Source organism: Callospermophilus lateralis, chromosome 15 (assembly GCF_048772815.1).
Source record: "Callospermophilus lateralis isolate mCalLat2 chromosome 15, mCalLat2.hap1, whole genome shotgun sequence".
Lineage (NCBI taxonomy): Eukaryota > Metazoa > Chordata > Mammalia > Rodentia > Sciuridae > Callospermophilus > Callospermophilus lateralis.
The window spans coordinates 93312941-93338569 of record NC_135319.1 but is presented as its reverse complement, the minus strand read 5'-3'; the positions used below and the strand labels follow the sequence as shown (position 1 = coordinate 93338569).

Below are 25629 nucleotides of genomic sequence, written 5' to 3'. Positions count from 1 at the left end.
GGAGACCCAGATGATGCTCAGGCAAGAGCAAAGCCAGGTGTGCAAGTCTCTGGAGCTCCTCCGCCCCTCCAGGGAGGACTTTCCTCTCAGCAGTGCAATGAGCAACACAGAAAGTGAAGGGGAAAGGAACCAGCCCACCTGCTGAGCAGCCGCCACTCCTGGGAGTCCAGACCACAGGACTCACAGGGATATGGGCCTCTAGCCGGGAGCCCTGAGGGAGCAGGAGGCAGGCTCACCGAGCAGTGGACAACTGAGGGTGGGCCTTAGAGCCACTCCACACTAGGCCCCACCGCTGGGCCTCCTCCACAGGAGAGCAGACCCATGCCCACCCCACACTGTGCCTCAGCTTGCCCCATCCCAGAACCAGCCTCAGGCTGCCCAGCCACCCGCACAGCCCCATACTGGCTACGTGACGGAGACAGCTAGGAGAGCAAATGGCCAAGCATCCAGTTCAAGGACATGCTGCCACAGCAAGACTGCACACACCACCTGCCACCTGCAACTCTGGCAGAAACAAGGGTCTGCACCTGTGGGGGTCCAGGAGTAAGCCACAGTGCTGGGTCCACCCAAGGCTCCCCTGCCATGCTGGGGTTTGGGGCCACAAAGTGAGTGTCCTGCCAACCAGCCCCACATCAGCCTCCCTCTTCTGATTTATCCACAGGGAAAGCACAGCACACCAACATACCAAGCATCTGCGTGTCTAAAAGCACGGTACCTACCGAGGCACTAGCTCCTCCTTATGCCCCGGGCTGGTGCGGCCACACAGAGGCCCAAGCAGGAGGGCTACAGAGGCCAGCACCCTGTACACCTCTTCCTGTCGTGGCTGCAGCTGGAGCTCTGTGCAGCAGCCACCTCCTGGAGCCTGGAGTCCCAGATCAGGCCCTCTCAGCACTTCTCTGCAGCTCCTCTTCAGTACCAGAGCCATCCTTAAGCCATGCTCTGCCCAGCTTCCTCAGGAGGGTGAAGAGAGCCCACGTGGAGAGGGGAGCTTCTCCTCCCCTGCCCTGGCCCCACGGCCACCTCCACCCCAGAGGCCGGCACCAGCACTCGGGTCCAGGCTGACCCCCCTCCTGGGGGGGGGGAACGGCAGCAGCGCAGCAGACACACCATCTCTCTGCTCCCAGTGGAGATGCTGCTCTGCCACTCAAGACGGGCTGCTCGGATTCAGCCAGGCAGCCCAGAGGCCAGGAGCCCTGGCCCAGACCCCACACGCAGGTGCCAGCACCTTGGACACCCAGTCACCAGGGAAGACTCGGAGGCCCTCAGGGCCCTTCCGCAGTCCTGAGCCACACCTGAAGTCCACCACAACGGGACCCGGCCTTCTCTCTCTGGCTTCCAGCGAAGCAGTGAGGGGAGCCTGGCGCTGCGGGGCTTTCCTTCTGCAGCAAGAGGAGACAGCACAGCAAGTGCAGGGGACGGGTCTGCAGCCCCTTCCTCCGAGTGGCACCGGAAGGCAGCGCCACACATCCTCCGATGGACCGGCAGGCTTGTCAGGGCGAGCAGTGCGCTCTCCATGTGGCTCCCTGGGGGCCAGCAGGTCCAACACTGGACTCCTTATAGCTGGAGCGCCGGATCGACACATGCTGGGATGGCCTTGCAAAACTTCACTCAGAGGCCCACCTGGCGTCCAGGCCTGCTCAGCATGCTGGGCTGCGAGAAGCTGAACCCAGGAACGCACGGTGCCGAGGCCTCCCCAGGGACTTCCTCCCAAGTCCATCTCCAGTGGGGCAGGTGGCAGGTGTGATCCGGGGCAGGGACGACAGGCTAGCTAGAGTGAGGCCTGAAAAAGGCAGCTCAGGGACAGACAGCAGGGTCTCCCCCTCTGGGCCCCTCTTTGGCACAAGCCCATACAAGCAGAGTTCGGGTTCTGGCCTGGACACCTTCTCTGGAGCCCTCCTCCCCGGACCAGACCCATCTTACCAGGCAGGGTCAGGAAGCAAGCCCAGTCAATGGCTCCTGTTCAGAGGCTGCCCAAAGTCCCCTCTGTGCTGCACGGAGCGCATCTGAGGGAAGCGCAGGCTCACCTAAGGACCCGACTCTGACAAAGATCCCTCTGAACTCTTTGCCACTTTCTGACAAAGCAGCTTCATGCCACATGCCAAGCTGCTCAAACACGTGGATTCCATGCGTTCCATCTCCAGAGTGGACGGTTCACATAGGGCTGTTCATCTGACACCCCTGATGGCCACTGGACCAAGAAGCAGAGATCCCTGCCTTCATGGAGCTGATTCAACCGCAGCAAGGAGACAGGCCCTAAGTAAGGAGAACTTGTTTGAAGAATCATGCTCACACTGGGTAGCGAGACCCCTCAAAAAGGAGAGAGTGGGACAGAACTTCCAGAAGGAGAAGGCAGCAGGACAGAACCCTCCAGGAAGGGGGAAAGAGCAGACAGGGCCAGTGCAAAGGCCCTGGGGCAGAAGGAATGGGTATTGGGAAGGCAGAAGAACCAGGAGGTTGGCAGCCACATCCTTGGCCCACAGAAGACAAGTCAGCCACAGGCAGCACCACTCTTTCCTTTGCCTCTGATTCTAGATGCCCACAGGAATAGGGTCACCATGAGGTAGCGTTGTGCAGGAAGGTCACTGTGGCTCCTCATCAGATATTCTCAGCTCCAAAAACACAGGCCTGGTCCCCAGTGGTGCTGGGATGAATGTGGAGAGGAACTGAGCAGGTGGCAGCTGATGCCTGGCCAGGGAGATGGCATGGCGTAGCCTGCTTGCGTGTCAGAGGCTTCTCCCCGGGGGGAGCAGCACTCTCTCTCGCACCACAAAGCTGAGCCCAAGCCCCTCTTCTGCAGGCAGAGCCAGCTCACTCCCGAGGGTTGACTTGGGAGCATCTTGTGTCTTTGAGGCTAACACAAAACCATGACGAGGACATGAGGCCACCGAAGCCATCAGGACACCATGTATGCCCAGCAGCCTGGTCAGCACTGTCTGCAGTCCCTTAGATGCCACAGATCAGCTGCCACCAGGGACAGAGGATGTCTGGCTCAGGTTCCTCCTCGGTGAGAGTTGTGCCCATTCTTCTTAGGGCCTGAGGTGTGGGCTGGCGGGGCCGGTGCCTTGGAGGGACACTTCCGGCCCTGCCCAGGCAGTCCCCTTCCCCTTGGGATCCTTCTTGGCTGGCGGGTGGTTTCTGGTACATCACACACCACTGCACCCCCACATCACCACCTCTGCACCTTAGGTGAACCTGCCTTACCCGTCTTTCCTCTCCAGATTTCTGGGAGCCCCATGCTTGGACCCGAGCAGCCAGACCCAGGGGACTGCACCAGTCCACGGCACTGAACACCAACAGCCTCCACTCCCGTCTGGGGCTTGTGTCCCCTGCACTCACCCCACACATGCCCTGCCTCCTCTACCCTCCACCTGGGAACTAAGGTATCCACGTGGAGTCCTCCAACCCTAGCTGCTCCTGCCTCAAGCGCTGCTCCGCCCCAGGGACCCCCTCTTGTCCCCGACTCTGAACACGTGCATGTGCTGGCACAGCCCAGGCACCAGGGCCGAGCAGGGAGAGCGCAGCTGCTGCTCTCGGGAGTGTGATTCCAGGGAGAAGACAGACAACAAGCAGAACCACATCAGGCACAGGGTGGGCCCTGCCAGGGGGAAAGGTCAGGGACACTTCCGGTTCACAGCTCGGGCATTCCTGCCTCCTGTACAGCTTGCCTGTGACACCAACACCCTGGCCGGCATCCCTGGCCCAGATAGTAGAGATTTTCAAACACGTTCCCAGGAGCAGGATGAGGACCTGGTCTTCCAGTGCTGAGGCCTGAATGTGCCAGACGAGCAGCACCTCTGGAAAAAAATAGACTTCGACACTAACTTTCCATAGAAAGCACAGGCAGGCAAGGCACTAGCTGTGACAGAGGTTGGGGAGAGGGATGCCACCAAGGGAGCCCAGAGAGGGAGGTGTGCTTGTCTTTATGTCTCTGCGTAGACCCAATGAGCCTCCTGATTATGCCAACAGCTACATAGGAGGGTTCTTGCAAACACTCGAAATTCAGTGTCACCATTAAAGTACACCCATCCCCTTAAAAGCATCTCCTTCAGGGAGCCCTGGGGCTGCAAGTGCTGTGCTGGCGCCACCTCCTGGCCGTAAAGGTCATCCGCAAGTCCCCTGCCTCTCCCAAAGCTCCCAGGGCACCCTCACTAGAGGAGCAGCAGACCCTGCCACCACCAGTCAACCCCCACAGTCAGCCTGCGCAGCAGGTGCAGCCAGTTCAGGAGCTTTCTGGGAACAGGCCACTATAGTCTGATCCCTATTAATGCCCATGACAGCATTTATGTACAAGATAAATTCATTTCAATTTCCTTCTACAATTAATGGCCTATTATTTGAACCAGACTCAGCTGAAAATACTGCTCTGATACCATCAATCTTGTAAAGATTGAATGTCCCTCGGTGTGAAGCCAGAGGGCACCAGGATGGGTAGGAGGGCTGCCTGGCTGGCCAATGCCACCTAGTTCTGCTGAGGGAGTCAGGTGCTCTCCATCAAGACACCTAGAGGCTCACTCAAGGTCATGACATGCTGAGGGGGCGTAAAATGGGGGTGCTCAGGACCCCAGTCTCGGTTATAACCAGGGACAACAGTGTCATCACTTTGGTGCCAACCCATGATGGCTGCAGGCAGCTGGAGCAACCAGACCACCACCAAACCTTGGTGGGTGGTTGTTGCCCACAACCACCCACCAACAACAAAGGTAGCCCACACAGGACCATGCTGCAGGCCAGAGGATGGTGCCCCAGGAGGGACACCAGGTGGCAGGCACCACTAAGCCAGGCACAGCAGCAGACACACTGCACACCACGCCCCGCCTCCTACCAAACAGCTCTAGGACTTGCTTCTGTTCCCTGGCCCACTTTTTTATTTTTTATGTGTTTATTTATTTTTTGGTACAGGGGATTGAACTCAGGGACACTCAAACACCAAGCCACATCCCTTTATTTTATTTAGAGACAGGGTCTCACTGAGTTGCTTAGGGCCTCGCTAAGTTGCTGAAGCTGGCTTTGAACTCAGGAACCTCCTGCCTCAGCCCCCTGAGCCAATGGGATTATAGGTGTATACCATCACACCCTGCCTCCCTGGTCCTTTTCTTTTAAATTTTATTTTTATTAATTTTTTTATATATGACAGTGAAAATGTTCATCATCTCTAACAATCAGAGAAACGCAAATCAAAACTAAGATTTCATCTCACTCCTGTCAGGATGGAAGCTATTAAGAATATAGACAACAATAAGTGTTGGTGAGGATGTGGGGGGAAAGACACACTCATACTTTGCTGGTGGGACTGAAAATTGGTACAGCCAATCTGGAAAGCAGTATGGAGATTCCTTGGAAAACCAGGAATGGAACCACCATTTGACCCACCTATCCCTCTCCTCGGTCTGTACCCAAAGGACTTAAAAACAGCATACTACAGGGACACAGCCACATCAGTGTTTATAGCAGCACAATTCCCTGGTCCACTTCTCTGGGCAATCAAGAAAATGGCCTCAGGCAGTTTTTCCAGCTACCTTGAGCCCTAGCCCTGGCTGCTGGCATTTCAGAGACCTTGACTTTGAGAATACGTCCTCTGCAGGCTAGGAGTAGTGCTGTCCAAGGTGGTGTGAGGTGCCCTTGGAGGTAAGTTCCTGACCAGGAGTGGACAGACTCCTGCCTGGCGCTTCCCGTCTGAGCAACAGGGTGGCACCCCCTCTGCTGGGTACCCAGCTTAACCACTGCACATCCGCAATGCAGACTATTTGGCAAGTCAACACATTCTGAAGGTTTTTTAGTTTGTTTTTTGTATAATTCAAAATATTTTCTCATTTTCTTTGTGGCATTTCTCTGAATCATGGGATTCAACTTGGTTGACTTCTAAATATCTGACAATTTCTCAGAAAGCTTTCTAGTTAACGTCTAATTTTATCCCTCAACATCCAATAACACACGTCGCATAACTCCAGTCTCCTGGAGGTGTTTGTTTATGGCCCAGACTCCCACATGTGCTGGTGAAGGGTCTGTGGTCAGTGCCAAAGCCAGGGAAGACCCTGGAAAGAAGGCAGCCAAGAGCCCTAGAACTCATCCAGACCTGGGAATGTCCTCTTCAGAGGGTCAGGACCAGAACACCCCAAGCACAGGCCACTGGGGACCTGTCCAGAAAAAGCCCGAGCCAGCCTTGAGGACAGGCAGGCATGTGCAGCCCTCAGAGGTCCACAGGGCTACTAAAACTCCCCTCAGCTTCCTGCTGAGAGGCCTGTGAGGACAGTGAGCCTCACACTGGGCCCTTAAGCCCACTCACACTACCTCATGGTCTCAGGGCCACAGATGCTGGGCAGACGTCCCTCCTTGCTCTGCCTCTTGGTGTATGGCATCTCGGGTGGCTCCACCAACACTGCAGAGAAGGCTGCTGGACAGGCCTTTGTCCACCTGCACATAAGCTAATAGGGCAGGCATATTCAGATCCCTGCCGGGCAGGCCTGCCCACTTCTCCACCAGGTTCTGCTGTCTCCTTGTCTGTGAAAGCCAGGAACCTGGGCGCTCAGGACTGCTCTGGGCTTGTGCAGAAGACCTCTCTGCCATCAGGAGGCAGCCCTCTTTGCTCTGGCCACAGCCCCAGTTCTAAAGGTCACTTCCACAGCAGCACAGCCACCCTTGCTCTCTCCTGGCCGTGCTAGCATGGCTCCTCTCCTGACCCGTTACTTGAAAACACCTGTGTCTTTACAGTTAAAGGAGGCTGGAAGAGCAGAGGGACTTTCCTGCAGCAATGCCAACAGTGAAGTAAGCCACGGTGCAGGGCAGGAAGGAGGCAGTCAGAGAGGCTCTGAGGACAGGCAGCCACGAGCAGCTCCCTGCAGGACCTGTGCTCAGCACCGTGTGTTGCGTGCCGCCTTCATGCTCACTCTGCCTGGAGTTGGTTCAATACCTGGATCTGAGGGCCTGCTGTGGGAAACCTGAGCTCTTATTCCTTCACGCATCCCCTCTGTCCATCCCCTCTGTACCCGTCGGGGCCCCAGTGACACAAGGGTCAGGCTCGTGACATCCTCTCTCAGCCACGCTGCCCAGCCACTGGAAGACATTTTTAGGTGTGCTCCACTCAACAGTACCACAGCTTTCTGCAGGGCCATTTTCTCTTCTCTCTGCCATGTCCAATTTGATGTATATTCAACCAGTGTGTTTTTCTTTGAGATTCTGTCTTTTCATTTGCAGAAGTCCCATTTAGGAAGAAGGAAGTTAGATCCTGGCAGAGGAAAGCAAAGGGCTGAGGGAGGCCAGCTTCTACAAAGGGGTGGATGAGTCCAGAGCTGGGAGGTGGCAGCCACAGAGAGGAGGGCCACTGGAAAGCAGTGAGGCTGTGTCCTGAGCCCCCATGGACGCAGGTACTGGTCAGAACTGGAGGCACGCTGCCCTGAATGTGGGTGGAGGGACATGGAGAAGGGTCTGGAGGTGCTGCAGGGATTCTGGAATCTGCCAGGAATCTGCAGCTCTGTGACTGTCTCCGTGACCATAGGGCACCACTCACCCAGCACCGAAAGCTCCAAATCCAGAGACAAACCTTGACTGAAAACTCTCTCACCAAGGGTTTCATCTCTGCTCTGCCCATGTCAGGTTCTAGAGCAGAGAAAGGCTGAAGAACAAGGACCAATTTTCCCCCAGGACTCCACCTTGTGGAAAAGTCAGAGAAGTAAGTAGCTGTAAATGTGATGCTGTGACAGAGGGTGCTGTGAAGGACAAGGGACAGACCTAGCCCAACCCAAGGAGCCTGAAGCTTCTGAGGAAGAGTCTGAGGTGCTGTTGGGGTGTAGGTGAGATGTCCCCAGAAGCTCGTATGTGCGACAGTGCAAGGACGTTCCGAGGTGAAGTGTCTGCGCCATGAGGGCCTGCACCCGATCAGTGCACTGATCCCCTGACAGGGTCACCTGGGTGCTGACTGCTGGCTGGTGGGGTGTGGCGGAGGGGGAGCCACGGGGCTGCCTTCGGGGTGCACATTTGGTGAGCTGAACTTAATATCTCTCTGCTTCCGGATGTCCTGTTCCCAGCTGCTTTCCTTGACCACAGGCTTCCACCATGATGTTCTGCTTCTTCCCAGATCCTAAGGAATGGAGCTGGCTGTCTGTGGACTGAGACCTCTGAAACTGTGAGCTCCAAAATAAACTTTTCCTCCTATAAAATTGCTTGTGACAGCAGCAAAAAAGCAGACTAAAGCAGACTTCATCTCTCAAGCAACAAATAGTTACTCAAAGCCTTGCAAACATCTCCTTGGGGGAGCTCCAAGGCCCCTCCTACCTCCCAAGGCTGCTGACCTCACTGGGGCCACCGTCCCACAGAACCCAAGACTCTCACAGAGGAGGGACAGGTCTTTCCCAGCTCTGTAGAGGCTGCATCCCATAGTATCCTGAAGCAAGCCGGCTCCCATGGGTCTCCTAAGGGCTCAAAAAGGGACATGGGCACACGGGAGCAGAGCAGAGCAGGTGTGGGGGCAATCTCCTGTCTCTACAACCTGCCGACTGCAGCAGCCTTCTTACTCCCAGATACCCGAAGCTGAGGGCCTCCCTCTCTTGGCCAGTTGCATCTCCATTCCCACCAGGCTAGCCGACAAGGAGACAGCCCTGAAGCACCTGTGTGCCACCATCACTACTCCACCCTCCACCCCACAGGTCACAGTGGCATCAGAACACCCAGCAGCCTGCAATTGGCAACAACTGAATTGAGGCCAATCACAGTGTGAAGCAACTCTGGGCTTGGGAGGGCCAGCCTCAGGGCAGGCTCGCCTAGCCTGGTGCGTCCATCACAGCATGGAGGAGGACTCACCGTGAAATGCTCCTGTGACTTGTAGTTTTCATCCAGGTAAACTCGAGCCCTGTTGTATTCTTTCATTGCATCACTTGAGAGTAGTTCCCTGGAAGGAGAAAAGCAAGCTCATTAAGGAAAAGCAACAGAGGCCTCCTCATGCAGCAGGACCCTCACGAGGAGCAAGGGAGTAGTTCAGAGAGCATCTTCACGTCACCCTGAAACCTGCACAAACCACTGCGGGAGAGAGGCAGGGAAGAGACAGGAGGGAGAAGAGGGAGAGGAGGGAGAAGAGGGAGGGGAGGACGAAGGGAGGGGGACGAAGGAGGAGGGGAGGGAGGAAGGGGGATAAAAGGGATGAAGGGAGGGACGAGAAGGGGAGGAGGGAGGAGGGGCTGCGTTAAGCCAGCTGCTGGCACCCACAATGTGAGGGCCTGAAGGAGGACAGCAAGGCTCCAACACTGAACAGCGTGACTCCACCATGTCTGGCACCACATCAAAATCACCTGACATCCAGAGAGTGGCACCAAACGCCAACAATGTATCAGAGACAGAGAGGAACAAAAGTGATGGAATCAGCTAAAAGAATCTTAAAAAGCAACTTCAGACACAAATAAGCACACTATCGTATTTCTTTTTCAAAAATTTTTAAAAGTTTTAATTCATTATATTTGACAACAAAATGCATTACAATTCATATTATACCTATAGAGCACAACTTTTCATATCTCTGGTTGTAAACCATGGTATTTCTTAAAAGAAAACATGAAGGTAATGAAGAAAGCCACAAAATCCAAAATCACAAAGAAAACTGGAGCTGAAAAATATAGTATCAGAAATAAAACAAGTTTATGGGATGGACTTCAGGTTCATCCTGCACAAGAACTGGCCAGCGACTCTCAGACACAGACGGAAACCCCCACTGAGGCCAAGGGAGCAGAGCTCCAGGACTGGGCGACACCAGCAGCTGACTCTGCCGACCAGCGAGGAGGAGGAGGAAGAGCACTGCTGAGAGAATAACGAACACACGATTTCCAGGTTTGATTAAAATTATAAATCCACTGTTAAAAATAAAAAAAAAAAAATCAAACCAAAGAGCGACATACTCAAGTCACTGAGGACCAGCTGTGAAGACCAAATCTGGCAGTCGGGGGTGAAGTACACTACAGTCAAGAACGATGGCCAGTTCTTAAGGGTGGCAGTGCCACAGGCGGCCATTTGAGAGCCTTGAAGGGGCAAGCAAAATGACAGGCTTGCGCTCCAGGCCACAGGCATGGCCTCCAGAATGACAGACAGACATTCTCAGAGGAGAGCGGTGCTGAAATCCACAGGAATGGATCCCAGGAGTGAGCACTGAGTGCAGAGGAGTCGGTAATAGCCAGCGGCAGCAGTACCCACTGCGTGACCTTCTTAAAGGACAGCTGGCTATTCACAGCAAAAGCAACAGGCCCGTGAGGCTGGCAGGGAAGAAGGAGCCCAGGAGGGTGGAGCCACTCCTCCACCAGTGCGCTGGCCTCCATCACATCTTCTCCCTGCTCTTCAACCGCCCTGCTTTCCTCTTTTTGGCAACTTGTAGGAGTTGTTAATATATTTAAACCCTAATTTTGTAAGGAAGTGCTCTGCAGATTTTTTCCCAGTGTGGCTGAATGCCCCGTGTGTAGAGTGCCTCTCTATAAACAAGGAGGTTCAGGTTCATTTCAACATGATTAATTTGCCAGTCTTACCTTTCATCAGCCGTACTTTCTGGACCTCTGTGAGGAAATCTCTGCCTGTCTCCAACCTATGAAGAGGCTATTCTCCTATATCTTAGTCTTAAGAATAAGTTTTACTTTTCTCCAAGTGCAACTGCCGGTGCAGGCTGTGATGGCCCTGTCTGACAGGAATTGGGGATCCCAGTTCAGGAAACACAGCCCACAGCACCACAAGCCGGGCATAAGGGGCGTAGCCTGGCCTGCGTCTGCTGTCTGCCCTGCGTGTCTGCAGCCTGCAGCCCTGGTCCCTCTGCTGCAGAGCAGCCTGTGGTCAGGTGGGCAGAAGTCCCACCTCGTTCCCCTTCAGGACTGTCCCAGCTGTTGTTCACTATGCTTCTCCACAGCATTTTATATCAGTTTGGTGAGTGTTAGGGGAAAAAAATTAAAATGGCCCAAATTACAAATTATTTTGAGGAAATGTGCAAGTTTTTCAGCCTGAAAGCCACCCCTGTCGTGTTTGAGGGACTCAGGTGGTGGGAATTCAGCACGGGTGGCAATGTCACTCCCAACGCCCAGCCTAGAACAGCAGGACACTACAGCGTCCCCACAAGCCTTCTTCTCCTCACATCAGACACCATGTTGGAGGGCTCGAAATCCCCTCCGTGGACCCAGAGGCCCCCACGTGGACCTGCACATGGCGTGCCTTCCTCATGGCATGGAGGCCTTCTATGCAGCCCTGAAGTCACAAGGCACAACTTCTCCTGCACGGGAGGCCAGAGCACAGGATCGGGGACAAGACCCAGCAGGTTCATGACCACACTTGTCAGAGACAGAAAGGAAGGACACTGATTTCATGACCCGCTTGGAAAACACCACCCATAATGACAGCCTTCAACATTTTCCAAAACGAGCTTATACAGATTTTACCTTTTACCTGCATTGTATTTTACAGAATGTTAGTGAAGTACAATTCACTACAATTCTCAAGGCCTGGGATTTCTGCAGACCTCAGGACAAATTTCTAGCAGAAGCACCCTGTTCAAGAAGTCCGCTCCATGAGGACATGGAGAAAAGGAACATTTCTACACTGATGGTGGCACTGAGAGTCAATACAAGTGCTATGGAAACCCTCACAAGGCTAGGAATGGAACCACCCTGTGACCCAGTTATACCACTCCTCGGCATTTAGTCTCAAGAACGGGAGTCACCACACTACGGTGATCATGCACACCCATGTCTACAGCAGCACAATTCATAGCAGCCAAACTATATGTCTGGTGGACAGCCTCAGTGTCCACCAAGGAATGAATGGACAAAGAAGGCATATGTATATACATGATGGACGTTTTAGTCCTGAATGGTAAAGACGGAGATGACACACCCTACCCCCACCCTGCAGCCCACAGAAACCTGTCCCGAGACTTACTTGACAAACTTGTCCACGTGGGACATGGAGGCCTCATAGTTCTTTCCTCCGAATTCCTGGCAGTGCAGGGCCATGAAATGAGGCTTGTGGGTGTGCACGACCTGAGGAGGAAGAGCACAAGGTCAGGCACAAGCCGCCCCCAGCCCTGGCATCACAGGTTGGGGTGCTGCACCTCTACACCAGGGTGCTTCCCACAGAGGCTGAAAGAGCCTCCCTGACATGCCCAGCTACTTTCATTTCCAGTGTTCTCCCTCTTTCTATCACCATAGATTCCTTAGAAAAGATTCAGAGTTTCTTAGAACTTCTTCAATAATCTAGAGGCATCATTCTCCAATCAGAAAAAGAAACACTTTGGGCTTCAGAGTCTGGATAGCTCCCAAAAATTGAACAAGCAGGTCATCATCTCAAAGACACCACCTGTAGGCCACCAGCAAATGAGAGTGCCACCCAGGTATGTACATGTGTGAGCATGTGTGCACATCAGCGTATGTCTGTACATGTGTGTATAAACTGTGTAAGAGAATGCAACTGCAGGAGTAAGCATGTGTGTGGATGTGTGTAGCTCTACATGTGTGCACAAGTGTGCCCAAGAACATGTGTGCATTGTGCATGTGAGTCTCATGTGTGAGCACGTGTGAGCGCTATCACAAGCATCACAGGCATATGTGTGAATGATTTGCAAGGTGTGTATGAATGTGAGAATGTGAATGTGCATGAGACTGTATAAACACACCTGTACAAAGTATGATTGTGAGAATGTACATGAGGGTATACATGAGCCTGTGTCGGCACAAGGTGGCACATATGTGTAATCATGTGCACACTTGCACATAGGCACTTTTGACCCATATGGGAATCACTGAAGCCAACTGTTGAGCAGGCACCAGGTCCCAAAGTTGTCTCATATCCTTGGGGAATTCTATATGGCTGTGAAGCAGTGGAGGACACTGGTACAGAGCATAACTTGCCCAATGTAACAACGCCTGAGCAGCAGAGCCTGGACTCAGGCCTGAGCCTAGACTGGCCTAACCAACTGCAGTATCATCCCTGTCCCCACACTGCACTGTCTCCGAGGTCCCAAGATCCCCAACTTCATGTTTCTGAAGTCACTAGCAAGGACTCCATGTCTCTGCGGTATACTCAACTTGCCCTAAACTGCCGTTTCAGAGGGTCCAGTATTCACCTTTGACAACAGACTTCCTGAACCCTGACAGTTACACGGCCGGCCATGCAGACCTACACTCCCAGGCAGCAAAGCTCAGACAGACACACATAAGGCAACCCAGGAGCCCAGATGTCATCTGAGCAGAGGGTGGTATGGCCTTGTTGCCCTGCTTTCTGGAGCACAGGACAGGCAGTGCCTTGCAGGGACACCCCTGACAGGGTGACCATACCTGGTAATCACTGAGAGCGGAAAGGGCCTTTGGGATGTTAGGGGGGCAGGAGCAGAGGAGAAGCCACAGTCAGGTTCACTGCCACCCCAAGGCCAAGGATGGGGGCAGCAGCTGAACCAACAGGCAGAGTGGGGCCGCAGGGTTGAGAAGACACTCAGACGCAGAAGTGCCCGGCTATGCCCAAGAGGCCTCCACACAGCCCTGCTGTGCGGCAAGAATCTAGAGGGAACCAACAGTGCAGATCCCACCACATGTGGCCCAGCCCCAGGCAGGACCAACCCGACTTCAGGCTGTGACATAAAAACACAGGACATACTTATCCAAAGGAGAAAATTCTAATAAGGACATGAACACATGTGACATTTCTGCAAACAGCTCCACTGTGAGATGGGACAGTGCCCTCACAGGGTCACAGGGCCACCTCTGCAGCGGTGACATTTGCCAGAACACCCCTGATCCGTTCCTTTGCCTATGGCATGGTGCTCCGGGCCTCACTACTACAAGGGCTTCCTCTAGGGTCCTCAACGAAGCACATGCACACTAGCAATGTCGGCCATGACCCCATGGCAGAGGCCAAGGAGCTCAGGGCCACTGAGTGGCTGGCTGTGCCACCAACAGAAGGCTCCCATCTCAAAATAAATCACCTCTAGCTCCATCACATGGTCTTCCTTCATCCCTTTGTCACTTCTTGAAGCAACATGTGCACACCACAGCCCACCTGGAACTTCATGCTTCACACAGCAAATGAGAGGACCACTGTGGGTTCAATGTGACAGAGCCTGAGCAGCAGAGCCTGGACTCTGCTGGGCTTCCTTAGGGAGTGCAGTCCTGCCTGGGACTCACTCCCACCACAGTGTCTTCCACTGCATTCCTAATAGTGCATGTGGCATAGGAAACCGTAAAGGAGAAGTGCGTGTGATTCCTGGCACATGCAGGTAACTGAGGGGCCCACATATTTCCTGTCTTCAGCAGATGTGGTTCTTCAGTGCATCCAGCTTCCTGGAATACTGCAGGAAGTTCTCATCCAGCTGCTGAGGTGAAGGGGCTGGAGGGAAAGGAAGCAGAAAGGTGCACTGTGCTGGCAACTTGCTGGCAACTTCTCCACTGGAAAGGGAGGAGCCATGGTGCGCATGGTTTCGAAACTAGACCATCCCCAAGAGAGGCACCAGAAGCCATTGTTAGAAGCTTCCTATTTAAGGAAGACTGGGTACCCCTCCCCGTCGGCACACAGACACAGGCACTGGTGGGCCATGCTCCCTCCCAGGCTGCCTAGACCATGCGGAAGCAGAAGTTAAACCCTCACTCCATGAACAGAAACACACCACCACTCTTTGAGATCTTCAGGTATGTTGGCCTGCATCTAAATTCCAAGGAGCACTTTCCTCAAAATCACTTGTTTAAACAGAAGTAGCCTTCTATGGCACAAAAGTCAGCACTTAAATGACAATAAACTTCCAAGGTTGACTCTGGTCCTGTGTACCTCCAAAATAGTGGAGGGATCCAAACTCAACAGCCATAGGAGTTGGCCATGGCCCAAGCGCAAGAGCATGGATATACTGAAGGGCTGCATCTGCTGAAGACAGGAAATATGTGGGCCCCTCAGCTACCTGCGTGTGCCAGGAATCACACGCACTTCTCCTTTACGGTTTCCTATGCCACATGCACTGTTAGAAATGCAACGGAAGAACACTGTGGTGGGAGTGAGTCCCAGGCAGGACCGCACTCCCTAAGGAAGCCACAGGAGAGCAAGGAAGACACCAGCTTTCTGACAGACCGGTCTTGGTGCCTGCAGGGGACCCTGCCCAGGCAACGGCTCAGCACTGCTCAGAGAGCTCATCTCTGCTGGGAGCCCTGGCAAACAGAAAGAGCCCAGCTCCTCTTCCACAAGCCTCGCCAGAACACCAAGGGTGGTGCGGGGCAGGAATTCAGCCAGCTGTTGAAGCAGTGCTGAAGTGACAAGTCAATCCACATACAAGAAGCATCCTCAGACAACATGGTACCACTGCTCTCTGCTGCTTCCAGCCTGGACATGGGCACAAAGGAAAACAACAGTTCAAACCCAGGAGAACCCAGGTCATGAAAGGGGACACAGGACACATGGAGAAGTTGGTAGATTTTTAGGAGAAAAAGCACAGACAAGTGGCACTAACTCAGCCCAAATGAGCAGAAAGCCCTCTCAGGAGCCCAGGGGAAGAAGAGCTGGAGGAGTGCACCTGGTGAGACCCCAGGGCGGGCAGGCGATTGTGCCCCTAGGTAATGCTCTTCTTCCACCTGGTGGGAGGGAAGGGACCTGACAAGCTCCAGGCTCAGGGACAGGGAGAAGGCAGCCTTGCCCTAAGACACCTAGAGGAGGCAAACATCATGAGGGGCAGCACGCACCACACCAGGCTGGCCAGTCAGGAATCAGCTGCAGGACCCCTGCGAAAGGGGCAGCCACCTACCAACAACAGCCAGCTGCACCCAAGGAAAGCAGAAGACAGAAAGAGCCTGCAACAGGTGCCCACAGGTCCAGGACAAGAGCGAGGCCGACCCACTGAACACGGAGGGCAAAGCCACGGCCAGCACCAGCAGCTGAGCAGCCACACTGACCCACTGGAGACACAGGCCCCACACAGACGTGTGTGCAATACCATGCCACGTACTACAAGTGCAGGTGCAATATGGCTGCTCAGAACCACCCAGAGAAAACCTGAGCCACTCCTCGGTCAGGAAGATGATCCACAATTTCAGTCCTGTCGGAGCCACAGCTACAGACAACTCTGCCAGTCCAGGGTCCTGCAGGACAATGAGCTCCTCCCTCTGGGATCAGGGCTCCCACAGAACCACACAGACTGGCCTGGGAGGAAGTCAAAGGTGCTCCGGGCTTCTCAGGTAAGTTGTACTATTTCTAGGTAAGGATTTTATGTATGACAATTACAAGATGCGGCGCTGGGATCATGACTCAGTGGTAGAGTGCTTGCCTCGCATGTGTGAGGCACTGGGTTTGACCCTCAGCACCACAAAAAAGTAAAATAAAGATATTGTGTCCACCTATAACTAAAAACCAAATATTTTTTAAAAATGATTGCAAGTTGCTTAAAGGAACAGGAAGTAGGTGGTCAGAGTCACAGAAACCCCTAGGCAAGAACAGGGATGGAGGTGGGGGGCCAGGTTCTGGCTGATAGGATTTGCCAGGACAACTCCTCCTTAAACCTCATTAAAACTCCTCAGACCCAGCTCTCCTGGTGTATATGAAACCCATTTTTTTTTCTTTTTTTTTTACCACTCTCTGAAAACCAGGAGTGTGCAGGCTCCTGTGACATTAACTTGATCACCCTTGCTTCCTGGAGCAGGCGAAGTGTGAACAAGGACACACCCAATCAAGGCCTGGGTTCCTGCCAGAGAGCCACCTCCTCTCCTACTTCATCCACTGCCCACTACAGGGACCTGCCTCCACACAGGAGTCTGCAGGGAACTCCACCACTGCTGCTGCAGCCCTCAGGCCACTCCGACCTGTCTGAGCTTCATCCTCAGTCAGAGACAAGGCACAGACAGTGGGAGGAGACCCTGAGCTAGGGGAACACGGAACTCATTTCTCTGTCTGTGTCTGGGCTTGCTCCGCTTGGTCCTGCCAGTGCCAGACCTGAGTACCTGGCATCTGGGTACAGGAGGAGCTCACAACATGACAATGAGGAGGACACACTTGCTGTGGCCAGACCCAGCAATGGATGCTGTCAGCCTCCTGGGCCCAGTTAAGAAGGTGCATGTCTTGGGGACAAGGTGAGCTGGCCTTACCTGCATGAACAGCAGCACAAGGGGACACACAGGCAGGTCCCCCAACAGGCACCCGAGTGCCCCTGGGCTCAAGCTGCTCTGTACCTCACACCCTAAGAGATGGCTGAAGGTTTTTCCCAAAAGACAGCCTGTCCACTGTTTAAAACAACAACAAAAAAGTTCTCAAAACACAATCCTCCATGTTGACAGCAAGACACTGGCCAGGTCCTCTCGATGCACAGCACCCAGGGCTCCGGTGGAGGTTGGACCTGCCCGAGAATCTCATAAGAGGCCCACTGAATCCACAGCCAAGCCAGCACCAGGTCTGGCCACCTGGCCCATAACCCTGCCCACCAAGAACAACCGGCACTGGCCTCCTACCCTACAAGGCCTGCAGCCACTGGAGATACAGCCTAGCACTTCCCCATCACTACACTACACCTGGGGATGTCCCAGCTATTGGTCTGCAGAAGGCAGCCAGAGGGTGCCCCAGGCTGCCAACCCTAGTTTGGAGTCAGCACAGCAGAGTGGGTCAAGGGGTGGATGGAGCCCAACCCATGCCCACCCACAGAACACACAGGGCTAACTCTCCTGGCCAGGTAGTCTGGCCATCTATTTCTTCAGCCCACAGAACCCAGCCCGGTCTGCAGGTGAGGCTCACTGTCTCACTGTTTTCCTGTCAAGACAGGATGTGTCTGATGCAGCCCTGAGGGGCCTAAGCTGCCCTTTCCCCACCCCCACTGCCCACCCATGAAACAGGGAAAGCCACAGCATGTGGCCAACAGCCCTGGGAGGAGTGGAAGATAGGCCGGCAGAAGCCCTGGCACAGCCTAAAACGACAAGGCATGACACTCCCTCGCTGGCATCTCAGCAGCAACTGGCGGTTAATATGCCACTTGCTCTGACCCATGGTTTCTCTGCCACTTTTGATAATACTAAGTGGAATTATGTACTCAATTTCCTCCCCCAAACCTGTCAACCTACATTGATCTCCACGGAAGTCACTCTTCTCCCAGGCTTCACCACAGTCCCCTTGAGTCAGGGCCAATTTCCAGGGAGCCGACTTTCCAGCAACACCACACCCCAGCTCTGCAGAGCAAGGCCCGAGGGAGGCCTGCATTCAGCTTCACGGTGCCTTGGACCAGGCTCAGACCAGGTCCAGCATGGTCCTAAGAGCACTTGCTCTTCAATGACTCACAAGGAAAGCAACAACATGGACAAAGCTCCCCCAGGACCAAAGGATGCATAAAACCATGAATGCTATGCAAAATCCTCGTCCATGCCACACCATCCTGCATCTGGTGCTGAGTGGCCCCACCTTCGGTTCCCACATCTAAACTGAATACGACAAAGCGGTGTCACGGGAGCAGTCTTCAGCACAACAGTCTTTGAAGACCTCAGAGTGACAGAGGGACTCTCCTCTGAGGACGGAAGGGACTCCATTCTCTTCCCAGCATACTTCCTCTGAGTGCCAACCGGCTCACCAGACTCACCTGCTCTTGTCAGCTCCCCCCACTCTCATCCAAACCGCAAGGCTAGTCCCTTCCTAGGTGTGAACTGGACCAGAGACCAAGAGAATGCAGTGATGTGAGGGCTAGGCCACTGTGGCCAGCGCTGCAGTCTCTCCCCCGCTGCCCTGGGCAGAGCAGTCCTTGGAGGACTGTGGTCTCCCACACAAAGCCCATGTGAGGTGGCCAGACAGGTGAGCAAGCTGCAGGACAATGGCTCCTCATCTCCAGGAAAAAGCAGAGCTTCAGAGGACACAGTCTGGGCAATGAGCTGATCTCAGTGTCATGAGAGGCCTGGGGCTAGAGCCACACAGCAAGCTCCAAAGTTCTGGCCCCCAAGAGTGAGTCATAAGTGGCTATTGTCCAAAGCCACTACTCTGTCATTCCATGGTAGCACCGCCTCCAGTCAGCCATATCTCTGCCCACACCCCACCCTGTGGCCAGGGTGCAGCTCCCCTTTTGTTACACACGTGCCCTGGTTCTCATCAGAGCTCAGCCACTGGCTTCCTCCACACCACACTACTCGCTCCAGGACCCCCAGACCAGGATGCTCTTAAAGCCCCTGGCCAGCAAGCAGCCTGCCTTCTGAGAACGACAGCCCTCAGGCCTCAAACCCTAAATATTTTAGAGGCAGGGAGACTCACATCCACTTTTTCAGTTATGTTTTTCTCAGGAATTTCATAATTTCTTGAGAACTAGGAATTTGGCAGTGACACAGACGGCAGGCAAGACCAGCCCAACGCTGGCAGTTCCAGAACCGCCAATGGCCCCTGAGCAAGGAGCATCAGCACCAGACCCACCAGGCGCTGGGGCTGCAGTGCTGAACACATGAGGCGTGGAATATGGGTCTGAGTGCCACACACCAGGGTTCCCCAGAAGATGAAAGGGGCCATGGGACAAGAAGCCTGATAAAAACAGGCTGGGGTGAGCCCAAGAGCACGCCAGCAGGCCCTGGAGTTGGCCCAAGCTCTCCGCACTGACCACTCCACAGGCAGCTCTACTTCCTCCACAGGACCAACCCCAACAGACCCAGGTTTCCAAACCACTGCTCTTCAGGTGGAACAATGTGCCTAAAGAACGGCCATTATCATCCCTGAGCTCCAAGGTAGAGTCCTCTGTGGTCAATGGAAGTTCTCCACATTACCCTCCTACTGCACCCAAAGCCCTGAAGCCTGAACACTAGCATGTGACCACACTGGAGAATTCCGCCAAAACACACCCAGCCCTGGGTGCAACCAGGATGTATGCAACAGAGGTGACAATGTCCCAAGGAACCTCCTCAAACCCATGGTCTTCCAACAGGAGGTTTAAAAAACTCAGAACGATGCACAAGGGAAAGGATGACATCTCCTGCACACAGACAGACAGACACTCTGAGCAGGGGATCCACAGGTTAGCATCCTGGTTCCATGGAATCTGCATCATCAAATTGCAATCTCTGTCAGGTGTGGTGACTGAGCCTGTCATCCCTGGTACTCAGGTAGCTGGAACAGGAGGTTTGCTACTTCAGGCCAGGACAATGTAGCAAAGCCGTGTATCCACACACACACAAAAAAGTAAAAGGCATGAAGATGTAGCTCATTAGCGTGCCCCTGGCTCCCGTCCCCTGTGTTCAAAACTATAAACAGACAAATATCTTTATCATGCAAACTTTCAGGGGAGAAGTAATGAATGGTGCTGGAAAGATCAGAGTTCTGTTCTGGTGTTTCCAGACCCACAGCCCCGTCTGCAAGCACATCCTCTACCAAGACTCCATGAGCAGCCTTCCTTACACTGACCAGAGGTGGATCCACACCAGACACTGTGACTCTGTCTCAGGGCACCAGGCACCTTCTGCAGAGGCGCAGTCTGCAGGTTTGTGTCTGTGTGTGTGAAGAAAGGTCAGGCATGTGCACTGGACAGGGCAGTGGGGTTCGATGACCCCAGGAACTATAACTGCACCTGACACCACACACTCCCCCAGGACTAGCCGCTGCCAGGCAGTACACAATCAATGTTAGAGTCTGTAAACAAGTCTGGACTGCTCCTGACAAAATGCCAGAGGGAGTGGTTTGTGAAGTAACAAAAGTGAGCCATTAAGTGTGGAGATTCCTTATTGGTTGACTGATGTATCTATTTTATGTTAATTAAAATAAGCTGTGTGGAGTGTATAAATATCGCTCGGGTCCTACAATAAACAGCTTCCATTCCTGCTGTATCAATCTACACAAGTTGTTCGTCACCCCTCAGTTATTTTGCCCAGCCAGCCGGACTGCGGCAAATCCTCATCCGTAAGGACACGACAAAACAAAGAAAACCCAGGTACTGTCACGGCGACATGAGGGTGCTATCTAGCATAGGAGAATCTATGGAAAACCGTCAAGAAAAGAGAACGAAGCAGGAACGTACCTTGCCTTTTTAAGATGACCTGTAACTCTGGAAACAAAGAGTGGAGGGCCAGGCCTCCTTAGGGAAACATCCAGCTACGGGGGACAAGCACCTCAGACTTGCAGAGCAGGCACCCTACAAACCCTTCCCAAAGCCCGGGCTCATAGGAGACGGGACAGCCGATGGAGTGAGCACGCTGCCTGCTGGAAGTGACCTTGCACAAATGCAGAAGAGTGCACCCAGCTTGACCTCAACCCAACGCAACCCAAGAGATAGGGAGAGAGCACATGGGGGCCTGCCGAGCACTCAGCAGCAAGCTGAACACCCTAGGAACTCCCTAGCTCCCTGATGACCTGGGGCCACTGCGGCTCATGGGTCCTTCCTTGGCTGAAACATGGTGACCAAATGTCATTAAGTGGCACGGGACCGTATCTGGAGTCCCAGGTCAGCAGAAAGATCATGAAGCAGGATAGAAATACTTGAGAAAGCAATGGCTAAAATTGTCCTCAATTTAGAGAAAGACAAATTCAGAGATTCGAGAGACTCAGTGAATGCTTAAGAAGAAAAATCCAGAGAAAACCCATGTCCAGACATGTCATGATCAACTGATGAATGCAACAATGGAAAAGCCTTGACCCCCGTGGAGAAGGGACACCCTGACAGAAGGCAGCTCCGTCACCCTGAACTGTTCCATCCATCAGAAAAACCTGGGCTCAGAAGAGAGCACTGTGCCAGAGGAAAGGTGACCCATCTATTGGACACAGGGGCTCTGGGGACAGATGACACCAGAGGGCACCAGCCTCGAGATGAAGAAAAGGCAGCAAAGGCAGGGTCTGGGTGAGTGTTGAGAGAGTACCTCTTGCTTCTTGGGTGAGCCTCCAAGGTAGCTGAGGACAACCTGTCCCCAAATATCATGCATGTAATAGTGTACACATTTAAACATGTACTACATCTATAACACACAATTTACATACTAAGTAATTAGGTAGGGCAGGGAACACTGAGCCTCTGCTTTGGTGCTGGTGGGGACCACATGGGAACTACAAGCAAACCTGGGGCAAGGCAGCATGGAGCACAGCAGGCAGCCAGAAAGAACAGAAAGACAGGGCACTAGGAGGGCCTAGGCAGAGCCCTCCACCCACCAACAGGAAGTCTCCAGGCCACCAGAGCACAGACTCCAGGGAAGTGACTTAAGGGATCTGTGGGTTAGAGGGGGTGGGCGTAAAGGCTTATTAAAAGCATCAAGGCCCGCACACAAGAAAGATAAAAAAGAGGAAGCAGCAGCCTCCAGCAACAAAGTAGTGAGGGAGCAAGGAAGAGGATGAAAACACAGGGCCCTGCAGACAAATGAAGTCAAGGAAGTGCCAACCCCCAACAAACCACCCAGCTACTGTCCCTGGGCTATGAAGACCGACAGAAGAGGGCGCCTCCACACCAGGAACCCAGAGCACAGGCTTGCTGACTGAAGGGAAGAGGCTCTCAGGGTCCCGCAGGGCTGCGGTGTAGAGCAGGGAAGAAACATGCTGCACAGGTAGAGGACACGCGGGCCAGGAAGCACCAAGAGGAGGAAGGTTCACGTCTCCACTGTACACAGAATCAAACCCACTCAAGGATTTGGAATCAGGAACAAAACCAGGACAGAAAAGGACCAAGAGAAGGGAGTGACGACTGACCTTGAGCAATGACAAGCACTCCAGGGATAACAGCTTAAAGGAAGGTTCAACCAGGGCTTCAGAGCCAGGAGGGAGGACCAAGAAAGCAGCAGCAACACAGCACTGGAGAGCAGAGAGTGAGAAGCCAGAGAAGCAAGGGCGTGAGGTACAGCAGCACGGCCAGGCCTGGAGGAGGCAGGCGGGGCAGGGCTGGCTCTCAGGACTACCATCCAAGAAAGCTTCAGAAAGGGTAAAGGGCCGAACACACACGGCAACACTTAAGGAGTACGAGAAAGCACCCTGGAAGCATTCGCCCTTGACCACGCCCCAGGCCTGCAGGTGGAAGGCTGAGGCACAGCCTCCCAGGAATCTGGACTGCACAGGCCTCCTCACCTGAGCAGCACTGCAAGGGCACCACGCCAGGCGGTCGTGGAACACCTCGAGGGGTGCACATCCGGCTGAGCACCATTCCTAGAGGAAACAGACTCCGCCACCCCTAGGGGCTCTGGGGACCTTCCAGAACAGGGTGGGCTCTTCTGCATAAGACCCAGATGCATATTTGAGGGTCTGAGGAAACACTGTGCTGTAGAAACACAAAAGCAGCCACTGCTAGTAAAGCCCAACTTCCAGAGAGAGGTGGTAGGCTGGCTTGGCTGCACAGGGTGAGAAGCTGACCTGGTTTACCCTTCATAATCCTGCCTGCTGGGCACTCGGTGTGCAGATGTGCATGTGCTGTATGGAAACTTGTATGATGGCAGGACCTCTACACTGTGCATCGAGGCCCGCACACTCCTGCACTGAAAATAACGTTCCTGCAAGGACAAGCCATGCAGTCCTGAGAACTCAACGCAGGGCCACTACAAGGCCTCAGCACAATGCACCATATGTCCATTGGTGCAGTGTGAGCAAACCAACTCCACTGCCAGTCCTACAAGGGCACAGCACACACAGCCATATACACGCACAGAGGGCACGGCCGGTTTAGATGTTTAGCATACCACACTTGCACCATCGTTGGAGTGGGCACTCCTTCTACTTGTTAGAAAGAAAAGGCAACTGGACAGTCTGCCCTGTGACTAGCAGCAGCCTCCGGCACCTCGTAGTCACCAAGTCTCCCCACTGCCCAGCTGATGTACACCATCAAGGCATGCACACAATGTTCAACATGCAAACATGAAACCACCTAGCAACACATTTCCCAGAGATGTCCCCTCCTTAGGTAATACATGACTGTATATCATAAGCCAACCACCAAAATATATTTTTTGGTTTTTTTGGATTTTTTTTTTCGCTATTATTTTATTTTGTATAGGGGACTGAACTCAGGCATGCTTAACCACTGAGCCACATCTCCAGCACTTTTTATATTTTATTTAGAGCCAGAGCCTCAATAAATTGCTTGGGGCCTCACTAAGTTGTTAAGTTGTCTCAGCCTCCTGAGTTTCTGGGATTACAGGTGTATGCCAACACACCCCACTCCCAGCCCTTTTTATTTTTTATTTTGGGGCAGAGTCTTGCTAAGTTCCTGAAGGCCCCACTAAGTTGGTTAGGTTGACCTTAAACTTATAATCCTCCTGTCTTAGCCTGCAGAGTCCTGGATTTATAGGTGTATGCCACCACCCCCAGCTGCAAAAACATTTTCTAAAAGACAGTCAAAAGATAAAATTAAAATGAAATGCAAAACAAAACAAAAAAAATCTAAAATAAAGCAAGAAATGGACAGAAAGGAACAAGGAGCGTGCAAACAAGTTATAAAATGGCAGCCCAAATCCAACCACACCACAGGTCTTAAACTGGGTGTTAGCTGCCTACACCTGCCCTGGGCACGCAGCAGCCAAAGGCCCAGGTGGCTGTTTGAGCTGAATTTAAGTTTATATAAAATTCCAAGAGCAGCTCAACAGCACTGATGGCACTTCAGGTGGTCACCAGCCGCATGCACAGTCCTGGAAGTTCTGCCACAGTGCCCTGGCCTGGATGCTCCAGCAAGAGGCAGAGAGGCAGGGTGCACAGAACCAGGACTCGCATGCCCTGCCTGCCGGGGTCACACTAAGTAGAAGGATGCCATGCAGCGGGAGCCAGGAAGGCAGCAGCAGCAGCTGCAGCCAGGAGACAGGAAGGGCACTGTTGAGTGACATCAGAGACGAGGCTTGGGAGACAGCACAGCCACAAACATGGAAACTGACAGGAGACGGCAGTAGCCAGCTACCCTGCAGTCGTTCAGAAGAGTGCCACCTCCTCAACAGTGGCCACATCCAGACCTCAGCACTCACGGGGATGCACAAGGACAGAACAGCGACTGCACACCAGCCCAAGGCACACAGACCACGCATCCTCTGCCTTCCCGTGGTATGCCCGCCAAGAAAAGCCTTATGTGGCCACAAACCAAGTCCTGACGGGTTCAAGGAATTAAAGCACAGAGACTGTCCTCTGACCACAGGGAGCAGGCGCACTGCCTGAAAGCAGCCAGCCAAGAAGAAGTATACACAGTATTCAATCTGTTTATGTAAAATTCAAGGAAACACAAAACTCATCAGAAAGCAAAGCAGTGGCTGCCTAAGGACATCAGGGGAGAGAGGGAGGGCACCAGGATCCACGCGGACGATGGAGCTGTCACATCTTGATCACTGAGATGGTCTCGCAGGTATGACATGTCAGGCCCTTTGCCATAAACACATACCTCAATGAAATCACAGACTAATTTCTACCAACACAGCAATCAATCTTAACATACAAACTTTAAGAAGTTAAGAAACAATTAAGAATACCTGAATATTGCCTGGATATTTAATAACACTGGATTATTGTTAATCCTTTTGGATATGACAGTGATATTCTTTTAATTCTTTAGAGATAACTATAGAAATGTTCAATAATGAAACAAAACAGGGTGGGAAGCTGACACAGGATCACAGATTCAAGCCAGCCTCGGCAATTAAGTAAAACCTTATCTCAAAATTTAGAAGGGGGGCTGAGGCTGAGGGATAGCTCAGTGGTAGAGTGCCCTGGGTTTAATCCCCAGGATCACTAAATAAATAAAATACACAAGAATCAAACCATACACCATCT

General features: G+C 53.2%; 1 protein-coding gene across 5 annotated transcripts in view; it reads right to left on the bottom strand.

The window, feature by feature from the left end:
- The window catches only part of Inpp5a (inositol polyphosphate-5-phosphatase A), a 176052-nt gene that overhangs the window by 91572 nt on the left and 58851 nt on the right, over positions 1-25629 (bottom strand). For all 5 annotated transcript variants that reach the window (XM_077105551.1, XM_077105550.1, XM_077105553.1 and 2 more), the window contains exons 3-4: positions 11890-11990; positions 8794-8881 (exon numbers count right to left, since the gene is read on the bottom strand). In XM_077105551.1, coding sequence (XP_076961666.1) covers positions 8794-8881; positions 11890-11990 — 189 coding nt within the window. The remainder of the gene's footprint in view (positions 1-8793; positions 8882-11889; positions 11991-25629) is intronic.